The 27,662-nt window shown below is 52.6% G+C and overlaps 1 protein-coding gene across 4 annotated transcripts; it reads left to right on the top strand.

Moving 5' to 3' along the window:
- Positions 1-275: 275 nt before the first annotated feature.
- Positions 276-25,120, top strand: CLSTN3 (calsyntenin 3). Of its 4 annotated transcripts, XR_001850137.3 has the most exons (20): positions 276-626; positions 2,918-3,040; positions 3,461-3,656; positions 4,897-5,105; positions 5,347-5,496; positions 5,711-5,896; positions 6,311-6,592; positions 7,294-7,406; positions 9,882-10,044; positions 10,637-10,690; positions 11,384-11,541; positions 11,663-11,811; positions 16,484-16,710; positions 17,009-17,179; positions 17,920-18,065; positions 18,288-18,423; positions 20,536-20,590; positions 20,811-20,891; positions 23,906-24,108; positions 24,307-24,444. XR_001850137.3 is itself a non-coding variant. In XM_017642027.3 (18 exons), coding segments are annotated over exons 1-18 (2,580 nt in total). In that variant the 5' UTR covers positions 276-565; the 3' UTR covers positions 20,815-20,829. The 4 variants fall into 4 exon arrangements, 3 of the variants coding, with proteins under 3 accessions (XP_017497516.1, XP_073079227.1, XP_017497514.1); XM_017642027.3 differs by lacking the exons at positions 23,906-24,108; positions 24,307-24,444 and having other exon boundaries at positions 20,814-20,829; XM_017642025.3 differs by lacking the exons at positions 20,536-20,590; positions 20,811-20,891 and having other exon boundaries at positions 277-626; positions 24,307-25,120.
- The last annotated feature ends 2,542 nt before the right edge of the window (positions 25,121-27,662 follow it).

Raw genomic sequence — 27,662 nt, 5'->3', positions numbered from 1 at the left:
GGCTCCCCACCCTTGGGGCTCCGTTGACGTCGCCCTTCCCCACCCCCGGGCTTCTAGCTTTTCCATCCTGCCAAGGTCCCTCTTATTTCCCACCCCTGCTTCCTCTCCAGCCCCCGCAATTCCCTTGCTCCTCCGAATTGCAGTCAGAGGAAAAGGCCCTCACACGTTTTCCCGCCCCTGCTCCCCGGTCCCATTGGCTCCCTGCCCCCCTGCAGCACCTGGCCGCGCCGGGCCCCCCATTGGCCACCGGCTCCGTCCGTCCGCCCGGCTGTGCTGACGTCATCCTGCAGTAGCGGGGACGGGGTGGGGAGGGGAGAGAGCCTGAGGACGCCGGGCTCCGGAGCCGACGAGGCCGCTCCTGCAAGTCCCCCACTCCTGCAAGCCCCCCACTCCGGTCCCCCAGGTCAGGGTCTGCCCGGTCTGCCCCATGGACTAGTCTGCCCTGCTGTCTGTTGTCTCCTTCCCTCCTGGGAGAGCCCCTGCATCCGTCCCCCAAGGTGGAGTAAGTGGGCTTGGGGCTCTCAGGGGACAGCCATCCCCTGCCCTGCCCTGCCTGCCCCACACCATGACCCTCCTGCTGGTGACCCTCTTGCTGGCCTTGATCCCCTCTAGCTCCTGTAACAAAGGTGAGTAGTCTGCGGGGTGGGGGCACTGAAAGAGGGGCATCAGGCAGAGCCCTGTGGGGCAGGGGTGGGCAGGCTCTCTGGCACATGACAGGTGCCCATTCTCCTCTAGCCACCGGTTTGCTCAGACCTGCCCTCGTCTCTTCTCCACCACATCCTCCTCCCTGGTCAATTTCTACCCATGTGCTGCACTTGCTCTCCTCTGGTCCCCATTCCCATCCTGGGGTCTCTGTCTCCCCCTCCCCAAATTTCTGCCTGCTGCAAATACCTTGGGTCTCAGAAGGACTTGCCCCTGAAGGGTGATATGCACCTCTGGGTGGTTCTGTTTTCTCTGGGCTGTGCGGGCACTAAGGGTGTGTGGCAGACCCATCTGGCTCATCTCCATCCCATCCTGGGGAGAAACTGTTCCTTACAGCTCAGCAATTCGGAGCACGTATGTTTTGGTGTGTTCCTCTGCATCCATACCCTTGTGCCTGCACACAGCTGGGCTGTGGGTTACCAGAGCTGCCCTCTCTGGTAGACAGCAGATAAATTCAGCTGGGTGAGGCCGTCAGAAGGACGGAAGGGAGTGAGGGGAGGGGTGGTGGTGGAGGGCTTAGGCAGGGGGAAGGAGGCAGCAAAGGGCACCAGTGGGTGTGGGGGGTGCTAAATGGTGGTGAGAGGGAAAGCTGAGGGGGAGGCAGGTGAGGAGTGGGAGGTGGTAAGGGGGATGGAGGAGGGTAAAGGTGGAGACAGGAAAAAAGCGGAATGAAAGGGAAATCAGGAAGAGCAGGCGAGGTGGGTGAGTCAAAGAAGAGATGGAATCAGGAACAAGTGAGAGGAAATGGCCCAGGAGAGAGTCAGGGAGTCAGAAGCGAGCTGTGGAGGGGTGCCCAGTGCTGGCCTGGCAGTGCCGCAGCCTCTCCCGGGGCCGTGTTCCGCACCTCAGTCTCTGACCTCAGCCTGGCTTCTTAGCCTCCTGCCACTTCTGTGCTGCCTCTGGAGAACCATCTTGTGGCTTTCTCCTCTGCCATCAGAGAAGTGGGTGGCAGTGGTCATCTGCAAGACAGGGGCAGGCATTCAAATACCAGGAGGCTTTTTGGGGTGTGGTTGGAGGAGAGAATGCAAATCAGGATTTCTTGCTCACCATGATGTACTGGACATGAGCTGCCTTTCGGTGACTCAGTTTCCCTCTGATGATTTGTCCTCCTCTCTCCGTGTCCTGCTGATGGGCCATCGCGAATGCACTTTGGGGACATGGGGTGGCATGATGGGATCAGATAGAGCAAGCAGCAGAGGCTGGAGTTGGTGAGGTCGAAGGGAAAGGGAGCACTCGGCACTTTCCCCGTGGCCCCCACCAGGCTAGTGGGAGATGGGTTCTGGGGAGGAAACAGAGTTGAGCTGGATCTGGAAGGAGAAGTGGAGAACTGGAGGCTGAGTGAGTCCCACATCCATCCTGGGTTGGCTGGTGGTTGAAGGGAAGAGGGTTGGGTAGGTAAAAATCAGGACCAAGCTATGAGTCTGTATAAAAGTTGGAGTTCAGGGAGCACAGGGTTCGGTGGCCTTGTGGGGGACACAGAAACATGCTGGTCATGAGTGTGTTTGCTTGGGTGTCGGGGTGAGAAGCAGGGAGGGGATTTGCGTATTTCTAGGCCAGTTGGATAATCCCTTAGGATGCTGGCTCTGCTGGGCTGGTCATTTGTCATCGATTCCTCTGTTCCCTCTCTGCCCTTCTTGGTCTGACTCCCTCTGCCCTATATATTTCTTCTCCCCTCTTTTCTCCTCTTCCCTCTACTCTGGGAGAATGGCCTTAGGTTGGGGCTTAGCTGGGAGAAATGCAGGGTGCAGGATTGAAATTGGGGTGGGGGGTGGGATAGAGAGGATAAACAATCAGGATCTCAGGAAACTTCTAGGTATTCTTCTTTTCCTAATCTCAACTCTGCCCTTAATCTACGCCTTCCTTTTCCTAGGGCCTTCTGATGGCCCACCACTGCTCTGTGAATCCCCTGTCTCCACTCTCCAGCACTTCAAGTCCCTAAAGAACACTCTCTACCCTCTGACCATGTTTCCCAGGGGAGAGAGTGCTCGTCCTGTTGTTATGGAAACTGTCCATCCTGCCTAGAAGGCTGTGACCTCTCACAGACACTCTGACTCCTTTAACAGATGATTTCTTGTCCTCAGCCCTTCCTCCTGCAGGTGCTTCTCCAGTCGGGAGAGGGGTGATGCTGGGGTGTGAGCTTGTAGGGGTCAAGGGGTTATGTGGGGGGTGGAGGGCGAGCTCCCAGGTGCCTCCTTTCCTTCTCCTGGGGCGTCAGCCAACAAGCACAAGCCATGGATTGAGGCAGAATACCAGGGCATCGTCATGGAGAATGACAACACGGTCCTGCTGAACCCACCACTCTTTGCTTTGGACAAGGATGCCCCCCTGCGCTATGCAGGTAATTGGGTTAGGGGACGGCAAGACGGTAGGACAGAGAAAAGAGGTTGGGGTGGCAGTGGGAAAGGGAGGAGATGGGAAGTCCTGGGAGGGAGAGCAATGAGGAAGTGGGGCAGAGGCCTTGGCAAAGGGGAAGGAAAAGTGGGCTCAAGGATCTTGATGGAGTAGAGGGAGCCAGAGAGAAGGACATGGGCAGGCCGGGGTTAATGCATCAAGGTTTTAAGATTTTGCCAGGTCCCACAGGAGTGGCTCTGAGAGGTTGCTGCTCAGGCAAGCTGGGGTTGGAGCTGTGTGATGATTGCTTTTATTGTGCACAAGAGAAGGGACAGGGGTTTTGGGGGAAAGGTGAAACAGGAACCTGAGGCTGGGAAGGGGCGGCTGGAGATGGTGCAGTAGCCTCCTCCCCACCCACCTTGGCCAGGTGAGATCTGTGGCTTCCGGCTCCATGGGTCTGGGGTGCCCTTTGAGGCTGTGATCCTGGACAAAGCGACGGGAGAAGGACTGATCCGGGCCAAGGAGCCAGTGGACTGCGAGGCCCAGAAGGAGCACACCTTCACCATCCAGGCCTACGATTGTGGCGAGGGCCCCGATGGGGCCAACACCAAGAAGTCCCACAAGTGAGGAAGCCCCTGCCCCCTTCCCTTGCTGCAGGGCCCCCCCTCGCTCCTCTTAAGCCCCTCAGTGTCCTCTGCCATGCCGTCACTGAATACCTACCGTCCACCTCTGTTCATGGAGTTTAAGGACAGGGACCTGCTCCTCCAGGAGCCTTCAGTCTAGGTGACAGCAACAGAGGAGAGCTCAGTGGGATCTATACCTGGTTCTGTCACTTATGACCTTGGGCAGTTACTTAGCCCTTCTGGACCTGCTTTTCCTTATCTGTAAAATGGGGCTAATGATGATACCTACCTCTTTAGGTTGATGTGAAATGAAAGGAGAGGGTTTGTAGGAAATGCGTGCACCACAGTGCCTGACACGTGGGGAAGGGCTCAATACATGAGGCTTACGAGGAGGAGCAGGATGAGATACGTTCCACCTGCCCTGCCAGCCTGTGCACATGCAGATTGGCATCAGGAGGGTGGGTGGGAGACAGCGACTGCATGAGGAGGCTGGGCCCCGGATGCCTATGTCTGCTGCCAGCGGACTTCTTGTTTGGGAACAGGAGAGAGATTGGCAGTCAGGATTCCCGGGCTAATAAATGCCCTATATATTGTGACTCAGTTTCCCATTTGGAGATAGTGCCCTTGCCTGGCTCCTGGATGTAGGCTAGGGGCAGGGCTCAGCACGAAGGGCTTAGCTCCAGCTCAGCTTGCCCTGTGGAACCTGAGTAGGGAGGAGCCAGTGCTGACATGCACATTTCACACGTGTGCACAGAAGGCAGCACCTGGTTCATGTGTGCTGTTCATGTCACATGACTCAAGGCTTTTGTACAAATGTCATTTCCCTTCCCATGGTTGGTTTTTATTTGGCTTTTGCTCTGTCTCTTCCTTGGTTACCCCATCGGATCTGACTGTTGTGGAAGAATCACCTGCCTGACACAACGTCCTATGTCTTACTCCGGTCTTAGCACCCGACCTGTAGCATTCTGGACAGAAGTCATCAAAGCCAGCGGCTGGTGCCCCCTGGGGTGTTCCTTAACCCTTCTGTCACTCACCCTGCCCTCTGCAGCTCCCTGGAGAGCCCTCTCCCCTGGTGCCTAGTGCCCGGGGGGTGGGATGGGCTTGCCCACAGCCCAGGCTCAGGGTAGCGCTGCCCCTTAGATCCTGCTCAGATTCTGGTCTGGGTTCCTGCTTGTACCTCTCTTGGAGTGTGGAGGCTGGCTGACTCCTCCTGTGCCTCCTTTTGCTCTGGTACATGCAGGGCCACCGTGCATGTGCGGGTCAACGACGTGAATGAGTTTGCACCAGTGTTTGTAGAGAGGCTGTACCGTGCTGCAGTGACAGAGGGGAAGCTGTATGACCACATCTTGCGGGTGGAAGCCATTGATGGTGACTGCTCCCCCCAGTACAGCCAGATCTGCTACTACGAGATCCTCACGCCCAACACCCCCTTCCTCATAGACAATGATGGTGAGCTCCCCCTGCCTCTCCTGCCTCAGCACATGTACACCCACATATCTCAGGGTGCTCCAGGGCTGGGTTCTCCAATCCTGCCCCTTAGATGCTGACTCCACACCTTCCTTCCCAGATGGGGAGCCTTTTTCCCAGACACCTTCTTCCCAGCTTCCTGCTGCCTAATTAGCTCCCAGGGCCTCACCAGGCTTTCACTAATGGTCCTGACCCTTGCTCTTTTCCCCTACGCCCACCCCAGGGAACATTGAAAACACAGAGAAGCTGCAGTACAGTGGCGAGAGGCTCTACAAGTTTACAGTGACAGCCTACGACTGTGGGAAGAAGCGGGCAGCAGATGACGCTGAGGTGGAGATCCAGGTGAAGCCCACCTGTAAACCTAGCTGGCAAGGTGAGGAGCTCTGCTCTGTGACCCATTTCTGTCCCTTCTGACAATCGTGGCGGCTAGGCTAGGAGTCAGGGGAGGGATGTTTGGGAGCAGTTCACCCTGGCTGGCTATTTTCATCGGGGCTGGAGGCTGTCAGTGGACACGACAAGAGCAGAGAGGCTCAGAGGAGCCATCCTACTCTTCTCTTTCCACTGCCCTCTTCCTTTCACCCGTGCAGGCTGGAACAAAAGAATTGAATATGCACCTGGCGCTGGGAGCTTGGCTTTGTTCCCTGGTATCCGCCTGGAGACCTGCGATGAACCTCTCTGGAATATTCAGGCCACCATAGAGCTGCAGACCAGCCATGTGGCCAAGGGCTGTGACCGTGACAATTACTCAGAGCGGGCACTGCGGAAACTCTGTGGTGGGTATACCCTCCCCCCAGGCCTTCACCTGGCTCTTTCCTAAGAATCTGCTGCTCCTCTTCCTTTGCCCAGCACAGATGTATGTACCCGCAGGGGTTGTGGCATGTGGTTAGCTCTTGTGACCCAAAAAGCAACTCAGTATGTCATAGGTATAATCATAGCACAAGACAGTCGCCAGATACACTGTGGAACAATGGGAGGGAATGAAGGAGACTTGGAGAATGAATTGAGTTAACTGGGGAGCTCTTCTTAGAAGAGACGTCCATCCTCTGTGTCTTTAAAAAGCCCTGAAGAGGCTGTGAGATGAGTGGTAGGAAATCTGTTCCCATTAGTCCCTCTTCCTCTGCCTGCCGCCCTGTGTCCCACCTGCTGCCTCCCAGCTCTGACACTTGTGCCTTCTGGGGCTCCTGTAGGTGCTGCTACTGGGGAGGTGGATCTGTTGCCCATGCCTGGCCCCAATGCCAACTGGACGGCAGGACTCTCGGTGCACTACAGTCAGGACAGCAGCCTTATCTACTGGTTCAATGGCACCCAGGCCGTGCAGGTGCCCCTGGGTGGCACTGTTGGGCTGGGCTCTGGGCCCCAGGACAGCCTCAGTGACCATTTTACCCTGTCCTTTTGGATGAAGCATGGTGTGACTCCCAACAAGGGCAAGAAGGAAGAGGAGACCATCGTGTGCAACACTGTTCAGAATGGTAAGCCTTGCTCAGGACACTGGTCTAGGAGTGGGCAACCCAGCTTCTTATCCTGCCTCCATTCTTGGCCAGTCTGTGGCTGTGGATGGACCCTTCTTCTCGCTTCATTTGTAAGATGCAGTGCTAGATTATTTACGCCCTGAAATTCTGTGATTGACTTACAGTGTAGCAGGTTGACGTCGTACTGCTCTCAGAGTGCCATGGGCTGCTTGCTCACTGTCATCCTCTTTGGCGTTGCCCAATCCCCCTGCTTCCCATCCCTCACATCGCTCTTATTAAAGGCCCTCCATTGCAATGGAGAAGCCTGGGTAATGGTGGGCCCCATTCTTTCCTTTCCCTCACCAGCCCGTCTCCCTCCAGGAAGGGCTAGTTGGCTCCCTTTCCAAACGCCCCTCTTCCCTCTGCTGCAGTGGTACGTACCTCTCGGAAGGGCTCAGTCGTGGCCTGATCTTTTATTTCTGCTACTTTTCTGAGCTTATTTCTCTTGACTGGGAAAGGATTGTCACTCAGGAAGTCTGTATTAACTGAAGGACTAAGGAAGATATGGGTGGGAGCGGCTGGCCAGCATCCCTCCTCAGCTGGCTGGGGGAGAGAGAACGCCTAAGAGGACCAGGACAGTGCAGGGCCCTCTCCCGCTAGTGCTCTGAAACTGCTCTTGCCTCAGGGCTGTGTCTGACTGCCCTCTCTGGCCTCTCCCTCAGAGGATGGCTTCTCTCACTACTCACTGACAGTCCATGGCTGCAGAATTGCCTTCCTCTACTGGCCGCTGCTTGAGAGTGCCCGCCCGGTCAAGTTCCTCTGGAAGCTGGAGCAGGTGAGGCCAGTGCCAGGCTCCTGGGAATGCTGGGTGGGTGTAACTCACCTTCAGGGACGGCGGGTCCTGGGGCAGGGTTGGCATTTTCTGGGTTGCCCTGTGCCCCTCCTTCATGCTCCACTTTCAATTCCTGACCATTGTGTCCCTGGGTTCTCATCTCTTTTTCCCAAGCTTGTCTCCTGCTGGAAGCACTCCTGGATTAAAAAGAACTAGGGAACAAATTACTACCACATAAGCCCAACCAATCAAGCATCTTTTCCCTCTTGTTTTATGTCATGTCTTTCTCATCTAGAACCTTAACACTACATGTCTCTGTCTCTCAAACAGATAAAATGTTATTGAGAGCATCAGTAAATCTGAGGTATACAGATTGGGTCTGAGTTCTGCCAGGGTACTTATTAGCCATGAAATCGTGGTTGATGTGTCCAAATCTCAGTTTCTTGACCTATTAAGTGGGGAAGAAGATAAGAATTCTATATCCCAGGGTTATTATAGGATTAAGTGATGTAATAGACCTTCTAGACAGAATAGAATGTTAATTCTCACTACTTTTATCCATGATTATGAAGGATAAATACAAATGGACAGACAAAAAAAAAGTAAAATTTTCTCTTGAGCCAACAGTTGCAACCTATTTTATTCATTCTCCAAGCTGACCACAAGGACCAGTGGGGACTAATTTGAGTTTCTATTTTCCTCTGATTTTCTTGCAAGTCCCGGCAGAGTGGCTGAGTAAGTAGATGGCTGAAAAAAGGCAGGAAGTGGAGGAGAAAGAAAGGGAATTGAAGGGTCTAGAAAATCCACAAAATGGATAATTGAGGGCTGTCTATGAAAGCTTTTGCTTTTTGTGGTCCTCTTTTATAAGAGATTAGTCTGCCATTTGCTGTTACTTCATCTTTCCCCTATGTTGCTAATATTGGATACATTACTCTTTCTACTTTTACTTGCTCTTATTTATTCAACAAATATTTATTAAATATAAATTAAGTCTCTGTCATTCTGCTAGGTTCTGGGGATACAATGGAGTATAAGATGGAAGAAAATCTTTGCCGTCATTGAGCTTATGTTTTACCTGGGGAGATAGATATTTCAAAACTAAAAAGAATAATAAAAATAATGATAAATGCTCTGAAAGAATAAGCAAGGGACTGAAGTCAGGAATAGGGGAAAGCAAGGAGAGGGGAACTCACTGTCCAGGATGGATTGACTGAGGTGAAATCGAAGCTTAATCCTCAAGGATGAGAAATGGCTGTGAGAAGCATGTTCCAGGCAGAGGGAAGAGTAGATGCGAAGGATCTGAAGCAGGAGAGAATTTAGCATTCCAAGCATGGGAAGAGGGCCGGTGAGGTTGGAGCTCAGTGAGCAAGGGGGAAAGCTGGCTATGAGTTTGGAGAGGTGGGCAGTGACCAGGTTCTACAAAGGACTGTCAGCTGGAGTTTGTTTAGATTGTGTTCTATGAGGGATAGGAAGCCTTTAGAAGCATTTGAAGCAGGAGTGTGATCTAATCAGATTTACATTTTAAGATGATCCCTTTGGCAACAGGGAGGAATGTATTGAAGAGATGTGAGTTTAAGCATATAGAGAAGACCATTGCCCCAGTGCACATGGGAGAGGTCGAGGCCTTGACAACATGTGGCGATGGAGGTGGAGAGAACCGCACAGAAACCCACAGCTCCTGTTCTGTTAGGACCCAGAACCAACAGTACCACTGATGGTGTGGATGTGGAGGATGAGGGGAAAGACAAGGATCAAAGTTGTCTCCTGGGTCATCCATTTGAGCAATGCAATGGACAGTGGAGCGTTTATACTGTCCAGGGACAACTGTGGGTATTGGAAAAGGCCATGGACATCCAAGTGGAGAGCCCGCATTTGAAGGAGAATTCTGGGCTGGAGAGGTAGAGCAGCCTAAATAGAGTATCTGAACTCATGGGAACAGATGAGATAACCCCTGGGAAAAACAAGTAGAGAGAAAAGGGAAGAAGGTCTAGGTGGAACCTTGAGGAATACCAACATTTGAAAGTTGACAAAACAGAGATCTCTACCCCTCATTCCTTTGACCACTCGTCACCCCCATCACAACTGACCTTAGGATAAACTGCAAAGGGAAGCCTGTTTTAGGGGTTCCTGCTGGGTCACAAACTGCTTTAGAGGTTCCAGTGCCTGCCATCCATCCGTCCATCCATCCATCCATCCATCCATCCATCCATCCATCCGTCCATTTTTTGAAATAAATTTACTCATGAAATAGCATGTTACTTCTCTTAGGAATGCTTGTAGTTTTAAAGATTTACCTGAACCGTGGAATTTGAGGTCCTTGGTGCCTGGTAGATTTTGGGCAAAGATGTTATTCCTTGAGCTGGGTAAGGTGGCAGTTGACTAGTAAGCCCTGTTGATGGACTGTGAGAGGAGCAGTGCCTTGCATTAGTTCCCTGAGTGGAGTAACGAGGGGTTCTTGCCCTTACCCTGCTCCCCCAGGTCTGCGATGATGAATGGCACCACTATGCTTTGAACCTCGAGTTTCCCACAGTCACGCTCTATGCTGATGGCATCTCTTTTGACCCTGCCCTCATCCATGACAATGGTCTCATCCACCCGCCCCGCAGGGAACCTGCTCTCATGATTGGGGCCTGCTGGACTGGTAAGTCTCCCTGAGCTTCTCAGTGAAGACACTGGGGTTGGATCCTTCAGCCAGGTAGGACTGGTGAAGGAGAAGGGCAGCCTGACTGCGGCTGGGCAGGGTAACTCAGAGGTCTTCAGTGGAGGAGACCGTGGCCCCCCATGCCTCCCACCTATGCATCTAGTCATCACCTCTGACTTGGAGGAATTTCCTTCTCATGTAGCACCAGAATCTCTCTCTCTGTAACTTAAGCCAGTTCCTGATTTGTTCCGTCGGTGATGATGATTTCAACAGCCCATTCCCCTGCTGGAGGCCAGAACCCTTCAGGAAGTCATCAGTCTTCCAACTTTTAAGCTATTTCTTTCATCCTTCCCTTCTGGGAGCACACACATGCATGCATGCATGAATCTGTGTCTCACCGGAGTCCTTGTGTTTTCTCAGTCACATATTTGGGGTGTGGCTATAACAGAGGCTGGCACGACGAAGAGTTAGGACTCGGTGGTGAGGTTGCAAGCCCTACACAGGCAGAGTCAAAGCAGGGAATACCTCCTGTTCCTCTCTGTCAATCTGTCCCCACAACCCTGAGCTCACTGTCTTCTTTTATTTCCCTCAGAGGAGAAGAACAAAGAGAAGGTGGCGGGAGACAACAGTGCAGACCCCACACAAGGTACTCTGTGCATAAGAGCTGGAGACCAGAGCTTTCCTCTTTCTGTTCTGGGCTCCCTTTTCCACCCCAAATTGTGTCCAGCCTCACTGTTTCCCCACTTCACGTGCCACCAGGGGGCAGAGCCTCTGAGAACTACCAACAGGCAGGGTTCCTTGGAGAACTAAGGCAGGACGGAGCTTGGCGGCCCCCTGGGTGCTCCTCCCTGTGTACAGGCTCCCTGTCCCTCAAGTCCGTAGCTCCCCTGCTGGTTCCTCATGGCGGGATGTGGGAGTGAGGAGGCAGGCCCACCGCAGGGAGCGAGGGCCTCTGTGGAGCTCCCACACTCATCCTGCCTATCCTGCATGCCCCTGTAAAGATGCCCTCCCGCAGTCTCCTTGTCCTGTCTCTCCTGCTTTCTGACTTCCCTTTCTCCTTCTGCTGGAAGCTTTCCTTGTCTCTCCCTCTGCCTCCCCCTGGCTTCATATTGTCTCCCGTCTCCTCCTCTCCCTGCCATCTCCAATCTTGCCCAGCCTCACTTCCCTTCTCCTCTCCTTTCTTTCCTCTTTTAGTGTCCACATTCTCCTTTCCATTTTCTTTCTCAAGCCTTCTGCTCTTTCTTTTTTCTTCCATTCTCTCAAAGCCCTTTCCTCATCCTGTCTCTCCTCTCCTCTTACCTCCTCTCACCTCCCATCCGCTCCTGTGTTCCTGCCCTAGGACACCCTTTGCTGATCCACCACTACTTCCATGGCTACCTGGCTGGTTTCAGCGTGCGCTCAGGCCGCCTGGAGAGCCGCGAGGTCATCGAGTGCCTCTATGCATGTCGGGAGGGGCTGGACTATAGGGATTTCGAGAGCCTGGGTAAAGGCATGAAGGTATAGCCCTGCCCTCCAGCCCTCTCCTTCCCGGCATGCTTCCTGCCCCGTCTCTATCTCTGCTCCCACCCTCTTCGGCATTCTGGTTCTGCTCTCAGCTGTGTCTGTGTCTGGGGCCCAGGTCCACGTGAACCCCTCGCAGTCCTTGCTCACCCTGGAGGGGGATGATGTGGAGACCTTCAACCATGCCCTGCAGCATGTGGCTTACATGAACACTCTGCGCTTTGCCACGCCTGGCGTCAGGCCCCTGCGCCTCACCACTGCCGTCAAGTGAGTGTTGGGTGGGGTGGGCAAATCACAGAGCAGAGCCAGAAGGTGTCAGAACTCCTTGGCCCTGATGTCACCTAGGGCTAGGCACACCTCCCTTATTTTATAATGGTGAGGTTGGGTCCCAGATTGGCAACTGACCTGCTCCATTGACGTAGCAATGTTCGTTCCTAAAAGAGACCTGTGGACTAGGCTCAGATTTCCCAACCATGGATTCATTACCTTTTCCACTAGGCTACACTTCTAGGATTTGGGAGCTTTAATTGCTGTGCCTCTGTGCTGATATGTAAAGTGGGACAGGGAGGGTATGGATTGGGAGCCAGGAGATCTGACATTAATTCTGACTCAATACTAATTGCCTGGATGACCTTGAACAAATAGCTCTAGTTCTTTCACCTATTTTAATCTTGATTCCTTAAATGCAAGATCAAATAAGCCTGGGGGTTGGCAACCTATGGCCTGGGGCCAAATCTGGGCTCCTGCCTGTGTTTATAAATAAAGTTTTATTAGAACACAGCCATGACCATCACTTGCATATTGTTTACGGCTGCTTTCCTACTGTGATGACAGGGCTGAGTAGTTGGGACAGAGACAATGTGATCCAAAAGCTGAAAATATTTACTGTCTGGCTTGTCACAGAAAGTTTGATGACTTTGAATTCTAAATGAATGATTTTAAATTCTTTGAAAGAAAAATTGTGCATTACTCCAAGGTTTAAGTATACTAGGTGTTTAAAAATACAGATTAATTGAGAGGTAATAGAAGCATAATAGTTATGGACACAGAGTCTGTTACCAGCTTTTCAGCATTAAGCAAATGTTATAAAGCAGTGGAATTGTTATGAGAACTGAATGATATAATCCAGATGAAATGCCTATCAGAGTGCCTATTAGGCAAATGTGGGCCTTTATTCTATGAAGGCAATATCACCCCTTATGGCTCACGGGGCAGTTTTCCAGAGGTACTGCCATCTAGTGGGTGGATCACACAACACAGGACTCAGGGATCCCGATTAACCCTTCCCTTCTCCCCTTCTCTGCCTCAGTTTTTCCGTAAGCTGTATGAAGATAATAAACATCTCTCATAGTCCCTATCCTGGGAAGGGTAGGCTTAGAGCCCTAGTCAGTGATGGGCATAGTGATCAGGCCTCACAATTAAAGCCCCAGAAGGCAGGACAGCGGTTCTTGGGAACTGGGCTGCAGGTCCCTGGTGTGGTCCTTGTGTGGTCATGGTGTGGAGTGCAAGGTCACAGGTAGATGAGGTACATGGGTGCAGATCATAGCTGAGTTTGCGCCCAACCTGTCCTAGTGAGAACTCTAGTTATTAAATGGCTGGTAACCAGGTTTGAAAGCTTAATCCCTAAGAGAACGAGCAGTTACCCCATCCTCTTCAGTATGTTCAGGGGCCACGTCAGAGGGCGGGTGGAGCTCTGCAGAGGGGGTCCCAGAGTGGGGTGAGTTCACATCCTCTTTGTGGATGGGCTCGTCTAATCCTGCTTCCTCTTTCATGCTGAGAACCTGATTTTGGTCCTTCAGTAGCGAGAGGGGGCCTTGTGTTCTTAAGAGGTTAAGAAAGAGAGAGCTCTCATTTCTCCATTGGTAGGGCCACCGTGTAGTTAGTGTAACCCTAATACTTCCTTGAGGTCATGGCAGAAAATGTGGAGGTAGGTGTGTGTGTGTGTGTGTGTGTGAGAAACATGGAGAGACAGATGCCTGGTGGCACCCCCCTTTTGTAGATGCATATCCTTGTCCTTGTCCAAGTGGCTTCTCTAACTTCCCGTGCAGATTGAGTTCTTGGAACTCTGTCTCTTCAAAACCAGATTTATGCAATTATTCTGTCAATACAGACTTTCCCAATGGTTTTTAAAGTTTCTTTCTTGGAAAGCCCTTGTATTTATGCCTTTAACCCCTGAACAGATGGCCACCACATCTCTCTAGCTTTGTCCTCTTTCCATAGCTCTTGAATTTCTACCTGCTTTCTATAACCTCTCTCTAGACATTCTGCTAGAACCTCAAACAAGAGAGCTGAAGCTGAAATATGAGCTTTAATGGTCAAATAAGTCCCAGCCCCTGAGTTCTCTTCTTCTGCAGTGGAGTCTCTGTCCTTGCAGTCACCCAGGCTTGAAGCCTGTGAGTCATTCTGGATTCCTCCCTGCCCTTGTCCTCCACACCCATTGGTTGCCAGGTCACCTAGATGCCACCTCTGTGCTGGGTATCTGGAATCTATCTCCTCCTTTTCCGTTTCTGCTGTTGTGACGCCAGCCCACATTACCTCTCACCTGGCCTGTTTGCTGTAGGCTCCTAACCAGGTGACCTACCTCTAGTATTCTTTTTTTTTTATTAAGGTATCATTGATATACACTCTTATGAAGGTTTCACATGAAAAACATTGTGGTTACTACATTCACCCATATTATCAAGTTCCCCCCGTACCCCACTGTAGTCACTGTCCATCTGTGTACTAAGATGCCACAGAGTCACTACTTGTCTTCTCTGTGCTACGCTGTCTTCCCTGTGAGCCCCCCTACACCATGTGTACTAATACTACCATGAAATCTCCTTCTCCCTCTCTCCCCACCCACCCTTTCCACCCGCTTCCTTTTGGTAACAGCTAGTCCCTTCTTGGAGTCTGTGATTCTGCTGCTGTTTTGTTCCTTCAGTTTTGCTTCGTTGTTACACTCCACAGGGAAATCATTTCTACCTTTGGTATTCTAACTGCAGTTCACTCTCCACTCCAAGGTTAGTTTGTTGATCTTAAACGAGAATGTTCATCCTCACACCTCCCCAGTGAAGGAGGTATTGGGGGCTTCCTCTTGTCCACTGCACAAAAATTGCACTCAAAGCCCTCAACTGTCTGCTCCAGCTGTTCCTGCTTCATGTTTCTTTACTCCCTTTGGTATATGCCTCACCGGGACTCTGGGTTAGCCTTCTGCCTAGTGAAGTCCTCTGCTCCTTCAAGGCTAGCTCAGTTGCTACTTTTCTTGATTATTCCTACCCTCCCTTGCTAAACACCCCATTCCCATGCTAGCCAGAAATAACCTCTCTCTCTCTGAACTGTCATGGGCTTTGTGTGTCTCACTCACATGATGGTGACCATGTCTGCCCTTGTTTTAAGGCTTCTCTATCATATATAATTTCTCGACCAGATTATTAGTGCCCGTGGGTCAGGGCTAGCCACCTATTTCCCTTTGCATCCCCTTCGGATTGCTCATTGCAGTGGGAACGTCTGCTGGAACATATGCTCTGAGGGTTGGCTGGATTTTTTTCCTAGAGGCTTTGTTCTGGGCCCCTCAGAATGACTGTGTGGATTGTCTTAGGCCCTGCTTCTTATGGCCCAGGAGCCCAGCAAGTTGTGGGCACTGGTCATTTCAGGGCCTCTGAGCTCATCATACCTGCTGAGGTTGCACCTTCTCCCTTTGGGCTCCAGCAGTCAGGCTGGGCATGCTCAGTACACCGATAACAGTCCTCAGCAAAATTATTTTGGTTAGCACAAGCATGTGGACCCTAGGCCCTGCTCCTGAATTACCAACTCCCTTGTGAAGACTGCTTGTTCAAGGGGGTACTTCTTTATAAATAAATTTGACTGGTGCAAACCCAGGCACCAAATGGTGTCTGGTTTCATGGGAAGATTGTGAGTTTGGAATGAGAAGAATGTGTTTAGGTCTTGATGCTGACACCTGTTTCTTGCATGGCCAAGATGCTTGATTCAGGTAAGAGTTTTGGTTTCATCCTCTTCCACAGCATTTAGATAAGGTTAAATGAAATAGTTTGGGCAAATGCATAAACCAGCAAGTGCCATGAGCAAGGGAGGCTTCGTGAATATTGATTGGCAAGGGATGGGGCGAGATCCTGGGAACGCGTTCTTCCCGAGTGGCTGTGTCATTGGCTGGTTTGGCCTGGCCGGGTTCCCTAGGGAGAGTTTGTCCTGACACCCACATCGGTGAGGCTTCTTGGGATAATGGTCTGTCAGGTTAGCTCACCTACCAAAGGAAGTTCATCCGACATTGGACATTGAGGGGAACGAATGGGAGACTCTCTAAGGAGGAGGACAACCTCTGAGAGGCCCCGCCCCATCCCACCCCACTTCTGTTTTTGAATATTTTTGAGTAACTATCCGCCACATATTGTACTGAACACGCTTAAATTTTTTTTTTTATTTTGGTATCATTAATCTACAATTACATGAGGAACATTATGTTTACTAGGCTCCCCCCATCACCAAGTTCCCCCCACATACCCCCTTACAGTCACTGTCCATCAGCGTAGTAAGATGCTGTAGAATCACTACGTGTCTTCTCTGTGCTGAACATACTTTTTAATTTAAATCTCCTGGGTAAAGAACTGTGCATGTATATACATTTTTATAAGTTCAGTTTGCAAATAACGTTTGATAAATGTTCCACTGTCTTGGCCTGGAGCATTGATGATGTCGTCACCCCGAAGGTTGGGGTTGCCTGACCTGTTCCTGACCCTTTCCTGCAGGGTGTCTCACCTCCACCTTTGCTACAGGGGCAGTGGTGGTGGTGCAGAGACACTATCCCCCTTTCCTCCCCTCCTGCTCCCTGACCTGGGGGGCTCTGCAGTACAGGTGGTGGCCTGAGGGGATGCAACAGAGCAGAGATGGTAAGGGAAGGGCTGTTGAGGTCACAAGCTTCTTCTCTCCCCTCTTCTCACAGGTGCTTCAGTGAAGAATCCTGTGTCTCCATCCCTGAAGTGGAGGGCTATGTGGTGGTTCTTCAGCCAGATGCCCCCCAGATTCTGCTGAGTGGCACTGCTCATTTTGCCCTGCCAGCTGTGAACTTCGAGGGACCTGAGGGGATCCCTTTGTTCCCTGATCTTCAGATCACTTGCTCCATTTCTCACCAGGTGGAGGCCAAAAAGGATGAGAGCTGGCAGGGCACAGGTAAGGATGGCCCTGGGGATGATACCATCCAGAGCAGGGGCCCGTGTTTGGAAACAGAGTGAGGGAGAAAATCTGGGCCCAGAAACGAGAGGGGCCTCATCCTGCATTTGCTTGACTAGAACCACTTACCATTAGGAAGTAGAGCCAGTAGATGACCTGTGGGTGTAAGGAAATTGTTGGGTAACATCATCCTTGAAACTGATGCTGGTTGTTATCAGGGATGAGGCTGGGAGGGGAGGAGGAGTAGCCATGCGGTGGGCCCTTCAGCTCTGACCCAGACCCTGACTCTCCTGTCCAGTGACAGATACACGCATGTCGGATGAGATTGTGCACAACCTTGATGGGTGTGAGATTTCTCTGGTGGGCGATGACCTTGACCCAGAGCGGGAAAGTTTACTCTTGGACATGGCATCCTTGCAGCAGCGGGGGCTGGAGCTCACCAACACGTCTGCCTACCTCACCATTGCTGGTTAGTGGAGACTGAGATCTTGTCTTCTTTTTTTGTGTGCACCCCTCCCTTTGAGCAAGTATCTAGGAAATCCATAGAGTCCTCTTCCCAGGCCTAGGGATATGGCCAAAGGACATCCTGCACCTTCCTAGCATGGAAGATCCTCTGCTTCCAGATTGCCCCTAGAGAACGTGTGCAGGGTTTAAGCTCCAAATGATTCTTTCCCGCAGCTGTTTGATACTAGCCATCTCCTCCATCTTCTATCTCATAATCTCATGTACACACCACTGTTGTAAGTTAAGAGCTCATTTCCTGGTGAATAGTGGTAATGATTTGGTAGCTTCCAAAGGAAGCCTGTTCTTCTCTGAAGGCCCCTCCCTAAGGAGGAGGGTGAAGATGGGCATAACCAGTTCCCTCCTACTTCCATTCCCTTCTGGTGCCTCACTGAGGACTTCTGCACTCTCCCCTCTTCTCCGTTTCCCTCCTGCCTGCCATCTCCCTTCTGTCTTACTTCCTTCTCTCCATCCCTTCTCAGAAGCCACAGAGCTACTAGTAAAGGGCAAAGCAAGGATGGGGGCCTTGGTCACTCTGTCCCAGTCAGGCAGGGCCAGGTGGGGGGCAGTGGGGGGCCTCTCTCCTGAGAACGCAGGTCACAAACTGCTGAGAGGTGGGCCTCACCATTCTGTGGCTTTGCGTGGTATCAACTGGTGGGAGTGGGGCCTTGTCTCTGCCCCTCCCCTGAGCTGCTTCCTGGCCCCCAGGGGTGGAGAGCATCGCTGTGTATGAGGAGATCCTGAGGCAGGCTCGATATCAGCTACGACACGGCGCTGCCCTCTATGCCAGGAAATTCCGGCTTTCCTGCTCAGAAATGAATGGTCGTTACTCCAGCAACGAGTTCATTGTGGAGGTACCCAAGGAGTCTCATTCCTTGCACAGCTAGGAGGAGCCAGGGTGGAGTGGACTAGAGCCTAGGGATGGTGGGAATGGAAATTGCAGCATGAGGACTCCTGGGATGGGGGCGGGTGGAGAAGGGGAGAAGCTGTGGGGCAGTGGTTAAGAGACGGGCTTCAGAGAGCTGGGCGAGGGCTGGGGAGGAGAGCGTGGACCCACTGAGTGCCCCCTCTGCCAGGTCAACGTCCTGCACAGCATGAACCGGGTGGCCCACCCTAGCCACGTGCTCAGCTCCCAGCAGTTCCTGCACCGAGGTCACCAGCCACCCCCTGAGATGGCTGGACATAGCCTGGCCAGCTCCCACCGCAACTCCAGTGCGTAAGGCTGTGCGAGGCCAGGCAGTGCTGGGTGGAGGCAGGGGAGTGGGCTGGGCACAGGCATCCCCATCCTGACCCCTGGGAGTCAGTGGGTTCTGTTCCTGGGGCACCTGACTTCACTGACTGCTGTATTCCAATCCTTTTATCGCCCTGGATTGTTAACTTCCCCTCATGAAGAAGGTGAGCCTCTGTTTGTGTAGGGGGCACTCATGCTTGGAATTGTGAAGTCAGTGTGGGGTTTAGGAACCTTTGCTGTTCTGTGCCCTCCACCAGGAGCATAAGGAAAAGATCAAATAGCCCTGGATCTAGGGATCCTCTGTAGTGCAGCTATCAAGTATTAATCAATTAATTAATTAATTAATTTTGTGAAATGTGATTTTTAATCATTATAGTTATATTTGCAATTTTTTTGTTTTTATTTATTTATTTATTTAGTTTGGTATCATTAATCTACAATTACAGAAAGAACATTATGTTTACTAGGTTTCCCCCTTCACCAAGTCCCCCCCACATACCCCTTCATAGTCACTGTCCATCTGTGCAGCAAGATGCCGCAAAATCACTACCTGTCTTCTCTGTGTTGCACAGCCCCCCACCCCCGTGTCCCCCATGCACTATACATGCTAATCGTAATGCCCTCTTTCTTTCTCCCTACCCTTATCCCTCCCTTCCCACCCATCCTTCCCAGTCCCTTTCCCTTTGGTAACTATTAGTCCATTCCTGGGTTCTGTGATTCTGCTGCTGTTTTGTTCCTTCAGTTTTCCTTTGTTCTTATACTCCACATATGAGTGAAATCATTTGGTTCTTGTCTTTCTCCACCTGGCTTATTTCACTGAGCATAATACCCTCTAGCTCCATCCATGTTGTTGCGAATGGTAGGATCTGTTTTTTTCTTATGGCTGCGTAATATTCCATTGTGTATATGTACCACATCTTCTTTATCCATTCCTCTACTGATGGACACTTAGGTTACTTCCATATCTTGGCTATTGTAAATAGTGCAGCGATAAACATAGGGGTGGATCTGTCTTTTTCAAACTGGAGTGCTGCATTCTTAGGGTAAATTCCTCGAAGTGGAATTCCTGGGTCAAATGGTATTTCTATTTCAAGTATTTATTAAGCAGCTACTGTGTACTATTAGTGCTCTTAGGATTATAAAAGAATTATAAGATAGGTATGGTCCCAGGCCTCAAGGAGGAAGTTAGCTCTGTTACATATTATGTGCTATCTTTAAAGCCATAACACTTTCTAAAACAAAATAGGCGAATACGCCAAGTATGACATCCAGGTGGAGGGCTGCCTATCAAAACATCTCATTCCCTGGCCCTGGTCCTTCAGCAGTGATACAATTTTTAAATTCCTAATTTAAGAGTGGCTTAATTGTAGAAAAACTAGAAACTACAAATATAAAGAAGAAAAACCAGCCATGATTCCATCACAGAAAGGTAACCATTGTTAATATCGTGGGTTCCAGTTTTTTCCTATACTTACTCTTTTTTTCTGTTTACAAAGTTGGGATCAAACTGTTTTGCAACCTGGTATTTACACCTAATCTTACAAAGTAAGTCTTCTTTGGCATTATTAAAAACTGTAATATGAGTTGGATCCTGGGTCTTGCTATTCAGATTAGGCTCAAGGTAGAGCCAGGTTGGCATTTCTGCTGGGCCTGGTGAAAGCCTCAATCCTTATTTTCTCTGGTATGAGGTCCCGGGGGGTAGAGTCCCCCTTCCAGCTACCCCAGGGCTTCCTCCCCTGAGCAGCTGCTGCCCTGCAGTGACTAGCTTGGCAGGCCGCCCTCTGCGCTCCTCCTCTGTGGCTGCCCGGGGTGCTCTGGCCTGTGTAAAGCTGCCCTCATCTCTCTTGGGTGAAGCCTAGCCTCCCTGTCCCCTGTTCTGAGCTGATGTTCAGGTCAACCAAACTTCCCTCTGAGATTCCAGTTGGGAGAAGCAGCCTGCTCTCCCCTTTTCCCTTACTTTGGCCTGAGTAGGGTGCAGAGTTCACAGCTCATTGGAAGGCATTGGTGATTGACATTTTCTGAGCTTATCAGGAAATCCACTTCTTAAAACCCATTCCATATGCCTTTTCTGACTCTCTCCCTTCACCTCTCAGCTGCAAGAAAAATCAGGCATGATTCCATCACAGAGAGGAAACCATTGTTAATATGGTGGGTTCTGTTTTTTTCTATGCCTATTTTTCTGGTATGCTTTTTTGTTTGTTTTTGTATGCCTATTTACTTTTCTTTTTACCAAGTTGTGATCAAACTATTTGTAATTTGGTATTTACACCTAATCTTATGAAATCAGTCTTCTTTGGCATTATTAAAAACTGCAATATGAGTGTGTTACAGAATTAGGGCTTTGCAATTTCAAATTTCTCTAACCCAGCAGAAGCAGTAAGAGAAAATTCTCTGCAAAGGGACAGGAGGGACATTCCTCTGAAGCCCCCAAGTGCACCAGCAAAGAGAGGTCAGTGTGGATCGGGACAGTCAGGGAAGATCGCATGGTGCCTGTGGAGTTGAGTGTGGACCTTCAAGGGTAGGAGGGATTTTGGATGGGCATGAGAGAGAATGAGAATGTAGACCTGGGGTGAGTGGATGGTTGGTTAGGGGTGTTTATGGTTAGGGAGAATAAGGTAGTCTGAGAAGGGCAGGTTGATGAAGACACTATTCAGTCATCTCAAATTTTGATACACATCAGTATCACCTGGGCAGCTGTAAAAATACTTGGTGATCAGGATACACCTGCTACCAGTTAAATCAGAATGAGGGTGGGAGCTAGGCAGCAGTGAATTTTAAATACCTTTGGGTGATTCCAGTATGCAGCAAACTTTGGCAACCATTTATTGAGTTTCTTTCCTACAAGTATCTGAGGCTTTGCAGAAAGGCCTACAGTGCAATAGGATGAACACAGAAAATGAATTAGGGAGGCATCAGGAAAGCACAATGATGAAGGAAGAAGATGAAGCCAGGGAATACAGTCAGTTCATAAAATACACGCTGTGAGATAGTGTGCAGTTGCTGGAGTGGGCCGGAATTCTGACTCTGAGCTTCCTTGTGGCCAAAGCAAAAGGAAACTTGAACAGTTACAAAAGTCCTATGATAGGAGCCCACCGGTATTTCAAGAGAAGCCCCAGGACTGAGAGCAGAAGGGAGTTTCCCCTGAGGCTTCATAAAGGGGGCACCACGCAGGGCTGGGGACCAGGCTTCCAACAGTGCCCTCACAGTCAAAGGACACCAGGACTTTCACATAGGCCATTTTCTAGAACACCCCTTCCTGTTGAATTGGGAGATCATTCAAGGCCAGAATAAACTGCTCGGACCTCATGCAGCAAGAAAGGTTGATTGTACTTCTTAAATTCTTCATTTTTGTCTGTAGCTAATTGAAAAGTCCTGCCATCTCCCTGGCCTCCTGGCTCATTTTAACTAATTAACTATAGTGCTTGCCTACAGATGGGGTGTCTGCATTTCTTTCCTGTGGTGGTTTCTTATTCATGGCAATCAGCTTGTCATTTCCTTTGCTAGGCCAGGGGCTCAGAGGGTCAAATGCACTGGATCAGGCACAAACCAGAATTCTGGCTTGTCATCCGTGTGCACCCAGAGCCAGTTCACCTGCTGTGGCCTCCACTCTGGGGGTGGGGGTGGTCTCCATTCCTTCTAGAGCCTGGGCTTAGCCACAGGGGCCACGTGCTGGGGGGTCGCCACTCTTGGATCTTGCCTATTTTCACAGAGACCTGGGGAGGGACTGTCCTGCAGATGAGCAGAAAGGGCAGTTCTGTCCCTCTCTCTGCTCCTCCCCGGTCCCCAGGCAGTTGAGAGGTATTGATTCAGCCAGGCCCACTTCTGCCCTGGAGCCAGTGCCCAGGGAGCCTGTCTGCCCTGCTCGGCAGAGTTGGCTTTCCTTGGCGAATGGCCCCAAGTGGGCTATGGGTCAGGTCAGGATGGGGACCAGCTTGGCACAGAGCCGTCAGGGCGGGCTCAGGGAGGCAGGAGGCTAGTGTGTGTGCCTCACGGGGCATTTTCCACATGCCTGGCTGGCCCTGTGGTGTTTGGCGTACATGTGCTGGCTGCTGGGGAGGAGGTGTGCAGAAGGCGTGTGGGGCTCCCTGCTGTGCGCTCTCTGGGCTCTGCTCTGTCTTCTGACATGTGGGTCCTAGACGCTGTGGATGAACGCAGGACTAGGAGATGTATCTGTGGTCAGGGGAGCTGCTGTGCACACAAGCGGCGGGAGGGGTGTCCACCCACGTGGAGTGTAGTGGCCAGGTTCCCGTGAAGGCTCTGGGCCTGGTGGTGCATGTGTGGGGTCTCTACCTCCACCTGCTGTCCCTGGGGCTGCGGGCTCTCCTGCTGTGCCCCCTCCTGCTTCCAGGAGGGCTGTCTGTGTGTGTCAGGAGGCGGGCAGGGCTGTGCTCATCGCTGCCTACTCTGTGGCCTTTGTGGCCCATGTCTGTGGTGTTTACGTCAACCTCCTTCTTGGGGTTGCCTGGTCTGTCCAGCTGGCAGGGAGCTGGGTGATCCTGCACATATGGCTCTACTCTGCCTTGCTGGAGACCCTCAGACTCAGCCTTTTGATTCTGCTGTGTGAGCAGGCCACTAGGGGGCTGGTGCAGGCAGTCGTGCCTGGCGGCAGAGGCCTGGCTTGGGTGCAGGGTGTGGAGACCTTTGTCCAGCTCTGTGCCACACATTCTTCCTGGGCACCTACGCATGCATTTCTGCTTTGCTGTTGTCAGCTCTGAGGTCCGTGTGAGGGTACCTGTGCCCTTCCGTGTGTCACGCCCTCCAGTGTTCATGCCCTCCTGAGCCTGGGTGTCCAAAGGTGGCGGCGGAGCCAGAGGCATGATGGGGCCAAGGGGGTGGTGGGTGTACCTCAGGGGGAGATTTGGGGGCAGAAACCCCAGATGTCCAGACACCCTGAGCCCACAAGGAGAAGGCAGGCGTCACTGTGCAGGAGGGAGCTCAGTCCAGGTGGGTATGGGAAGGGGCTGCTCCTTGCCCCTTGGACTGGCTCCCAGCCTTGGGTGCCAGCACCTCCTCCTGGCAGCTAGCCCAGGCTTGGGGGCCTGTCTCTGCTCTTATGGAGGGGAGGTCATTCTCTTCCCCGGTGCCATCAAGCCCCTGTGGCTGCCGCTCTTTCCCCCACAGGCACCTCCTTCCGAGGTACTGGGCACTGAGTGGTCCCAGTGAATGGGCAGGATGACCTGTCCTTGCCCAGTCCACTCCAGTCCTTGCCCTCTGGCTGCTGAGCGCAGGGTGGGGAGCCTCTGCCCCCCTCTGCACGCCTCCCACCTTCCCTCTGTCTGCCCCCTTTCGGCCCCAGCAGCAGCTGCTCTGCCCCCTTCCCTCCTACGTCCCACCTCTCCAGGTGGGGCCCCATCTCTCCTCCGTCTCAGGGTGCTCCCTGGCCCTGGGCCATCATGGAGCCACCCTCTCCTCCCTGTCCCCCGCGTCGCACGCCTCCCTTCTCACCGCGCCCCTCCCCTGCAGTGGTCCCGAGCGCGGCGACCCTCATCATCGTGGTGTGTGTCGGCTTCCTGGTGCTCATGGTCATCCTGGGCCTCGTGCGCATCCACTCCCTTCACCGTCGTGTTTCAGGGGCCGGCGCGCCCCCTGGAGCCCCCAGTGACCCCAAGGACCCGGACCTCTTCTGGGATGACTCTGCCCTCACCATCATCGTGAACCCCATGGAGGTGAGTGGCCCTGGGGAGTGGGGAGATCCAGCTGGAGCGTCCACACAGCCCCTGCTGAGTGGCTAGGCCCTGGGCAGAGAGCTCCAGGCAGGCCCGCAGGAGTGGGGAGAGGGGGCCTGAGGGAGCGAGGCCCCCAGAGGAGAGGCTGTGGGGCGTGGGCAGGCCCCGAGCCCCTCTCTCTGCCCCTGCCTCGTCCAGTCCTACCAGAATCGGCAGGCCTGTGTGGTGGGGGCTGCTGGTGGCCCTCAGGAAGATGAGGACAGCAGTGACTCCGAGGCAGCGGACTCCCCCAGCAGCGATGAGAGGCACATCATTGAGAACCCCCCACACCGCTACTAAGGCCTACACCCATCCCCAGACAGAATTCTGCCCTGGTGAGACAGAGACGCCCCCAGAGGACATTCTGAGAGAAGAGAGACCAGGAGGGAGAGAGCTCCCCTGAGGAGCCTTTCATCTCATGTGCTGGTGGCCCACCTCCTCCTCCACCCCCAGCCCGCCTCCCCCCTGCCTCCAGGGCTCCTGTTCCCCTGGGGTGGGAGTCTCTCCTAGGCTCACCAAGGCCTGGGTGGGATTGAGGGGACCCTGCCTTCCCTCTGCTCCTGTCCCTGGAGGCCTTTCTCAGCTGGGCCATCCCTGCTTCTCTTACTGCCCCTGCCCCTCTTTCCATTTCACCCTGGGGGTTCCTGCTGCTTCTCCTTGCCCACGTTTCTTCCTCTTCCTGTCCTCTTTCCCCTCCTCTCCTGGTCTGAGGTCCTACCACCCCTGCCCCTTCCAACACTACCTGGTTGTGGCTAGGTTGTGGGGATGGGAGGGGAACGGGGGCCTGGGTGTATTATATATAATGTATATTTTTTCATGTCGTCGTGAGCACAGCCCGTGTTCCGTGTGCAGCTCACAGCCTTGTGTGTGTGTGTGTGTGTGTGTGTGTGTGTGTGTGTGTGGCATTGTCATGTCCTGGGGTGGGGGTCGGGGGGATGGGTGTGGTGATGGAGGGGACACACCCTAGGGTTTTCCAATAAAACAGTCAGAAAAAAACTCTGTGCCTCCTGCTGGATCCTGTATGGGCGGCAGGCTCGTGGGTCTCAGGGCCCATTCCAGGCTCAGGTGGGGGGCCCCAAAGCGCCAGGCCCCTGCAGGTGTCAGTGGGGGGCAGATGGCTCTTTAGCACCTCCTGGAGAAATATACAAAATTGAGGGGACACTGTCAACCCCTCCCTGTCTCTTGGACCACCTGGAACACATGCAGCCCACCTGGGAGGGTGGGCGGCCCTGCTCCCTGCGACAGGAGAGGACGGGCTCCGACACAGGTTCCCCAGAAACCAGATGGGGTATTTCAGAAGAGTGGAGTTAGCGGGAGTGTGCTTCCTATGGTATCCCCACCCCAGGAAATACCAGGGCTCCATGTCTGAGCTCCTTTCTGTAGAATGAGGGGCTCAAGTACCAGCCACCTTCTCCCTGGTTCTCTGTGGCTGGGCTGGAGGTGCTGCTTACTGGCCCACCCTGTGCTCCATCCAGGCCAGTCAGACTTCCCCTTCCACAGCCTCCACTACCAGTGGCGTGTGATGCCTCCGCATTTATATCTCCCACCCAGACATCCTTCCTGACCCATTTCCAGCTCCCTATTGGTGTCTTCATTCAGTCACTTTTGTGCCTCAGATTCAAATTTTGCCTAAATTCAACTTATTGTCAGTCACCTATCCTGTTCACCTTTCTCCCAGTTACCTAAACCGAAGATCTGGGAGTCAGTCTAAATTTCTCTCTCTCCCTTAACCTCATGTTCAAATGGTGTCATCTCTACCCCTTGAAACCTCTCCAATGTGTTTTCTTTTTCTTCCCCCTACTGTCGCTGCCCCCATTCACACCCTTTTCAATATACATTCTGTTGCAAAAGCCTCCGACCTGTGCCCCTGCTTGCTCCGGCCTCCCGTATCTTGCTCCACTCCAGCCCAGCTGTCTGTCTGAGGGACCTTTTAAAGCGCAGCTCTGGTTGTGCCAACTCTCCTCTTTAGAAACTCCCATACGCCCAGCACTGCCAGGGTCAAGTCCTGAAGTCTGGAGAGGCCTCTTAACCCAGGTGGGTCAGGCCTTGCCTCCCTCGCTGCCTGGCCCGCTCCCTGCCATCCACCCCCCCGCCCACGCCTGGGCTTCAGTCACACAAACCATGAATACTTCCCCAAACTCACTCTGTTCTTTCTTGCCTTCATGTCTTTGCACATACTGTTCCCTCTGCCTGGCATGTCATTTTCTTTGGTGTGCCTAGTCATCTTCTACTTATCGGAGGACCCAGTTCAAATGCTGCCTCTTCCAGGGTGTCTGCTGTGCTCTGGCTCCGCTGTTCATGCCTCCAGACAGCGCTTCCTGTGAGTCTGCTAGGTGCACTGGATTCACTGCACCCTCATCTGCTCACATGGGGCCTGGTACATGGCCTGGGCTCTACAGCTGGTGGTGAGGTGGTGAGTGTGGCTCTCAGACTGAGAGAAGACTTCTGTGTGGGAGGGGAGAGGAGAGCTGCTCTGGGGGCCCTCTGGCCTGGGAGGTGAGCGCACAAAGAGGGGACAGTGGCCAAGCAGATGCGCTGAGGCAGCCCCTCCTATTGCAGGGCCCGGATGTCTGTGGCAGTGCCAAGCAGCAGACAGCCACTGCCTGCTCAGTTTGGAGCTGCTCAGCAGCTCAGGGGCCGGCTCAAAGGCAGAGCCCTCAGATGCCTGGGAGCTTTAGCTTAAAGGGGCATGGGAGAGAGTTTGTGGTCTGTGATCTTGAATCCCACTGAGTTCACCCCCTCCCACCTCTTGCCGCCTCTCCTAGTCCTCGCGCACCCTTGGCCTCAGAGCCCACAGCTTCCTGGCGGGGAAGCAGCAGCCAAGTGGATCCAACTGGCTCTGTGTTTGTCTTGGGGCCCCTACACTGTGGCTGGGACTCAGAAGGTGGGGTCTTTATTCACCTCCAGGACAAGCCCCATCTCTAGGGAGCAGGTCAGGGAGGGGGTGAGCTTGCTGTGAACTCTGACCCCTTAATCCACACACATCTGCAGCATAGAAAGGCAAATGGCAACAAGTTCTACGGGGGTGTCTATGCAAAGTCTTTCTCTTCGCTGCTGCCCAACCTTGGCCTGATCTGGGCCTTCCTGATCATCTATCTCTGGGACCCAGTGGGGGTCTCCTGAGTTGCACCATTCTACTTGTTTCCTAGAGACTCTTTCTGGAATGAGAATCACTGAGCACTGACCATGTCTCTCCTGTCCCTCCTCTTCACCCCCAGAGTCTGACACTCCAGATCTCAGTCCATGGTTACCACCATCTCCCTATATGACAATATAGGGTAGACGTGTCCTGTTGGGGTGGGGTATTAGTAGAAGCCTGGAGGCCTGGACACACTAGGAATCAGGAGTGAGGCAAGATGCCAATTCCGATCATGCAGAGAAAGGGCAGCAGGCAGGAGTCCAAATGGGCTTTTGTGTTGCTGCTCAAGCTCTCCTGGAAGGAAGCTCCCTCCCTCCTCACAGCAGCAGGCGGAGCCTCAGGATGGCAGGCCTTGGGGCAGGGTCTCCAATTTACC

This window comes from Manis javanica, chromosome 15, assembly GCF_040802235.1.
Source record: "Manis javanica isolate MJ-LG chromosome 15, MJ_LKY, whole genome shotgun sequence".
Lineage (NCBI taxonomy): Eukaryota > Metazoa > Chordata > Mammalia > Pholidota > Manidae > Manis > Manis javanica.
The sequence above is the reverse complement of the archived record's forward strand: the minus strand, read 5'-3'. Positions and strand labels throughout refer to the sequence as shown.

Excerpts from the sequence above, each read along its gene's own strand:
- CLSTN3 (XM_017642025.3), top strand. The coding sequence starts at position 566 with ATGACCCTCCTGCTGGTGACCCTCTTGCTGGCCTTGATCCCCTCTAGC. Across the intron at positions 3,657-4,896 it reads AACACCAAGAAGTCCCACAA|GGCCACCGTGCATGTGCGGG; the intron begins GTGAGGAAGCCC and ends TGGTACATGCAG. Across the intron at positions 7,407-9,881 it reads TCCTCTGGAAGCTGGAGCAG|GTCTGCGATGATGAATGGCA; the intron begins GTGAGGCCAGTG and ends CTGCTCCCCCAG.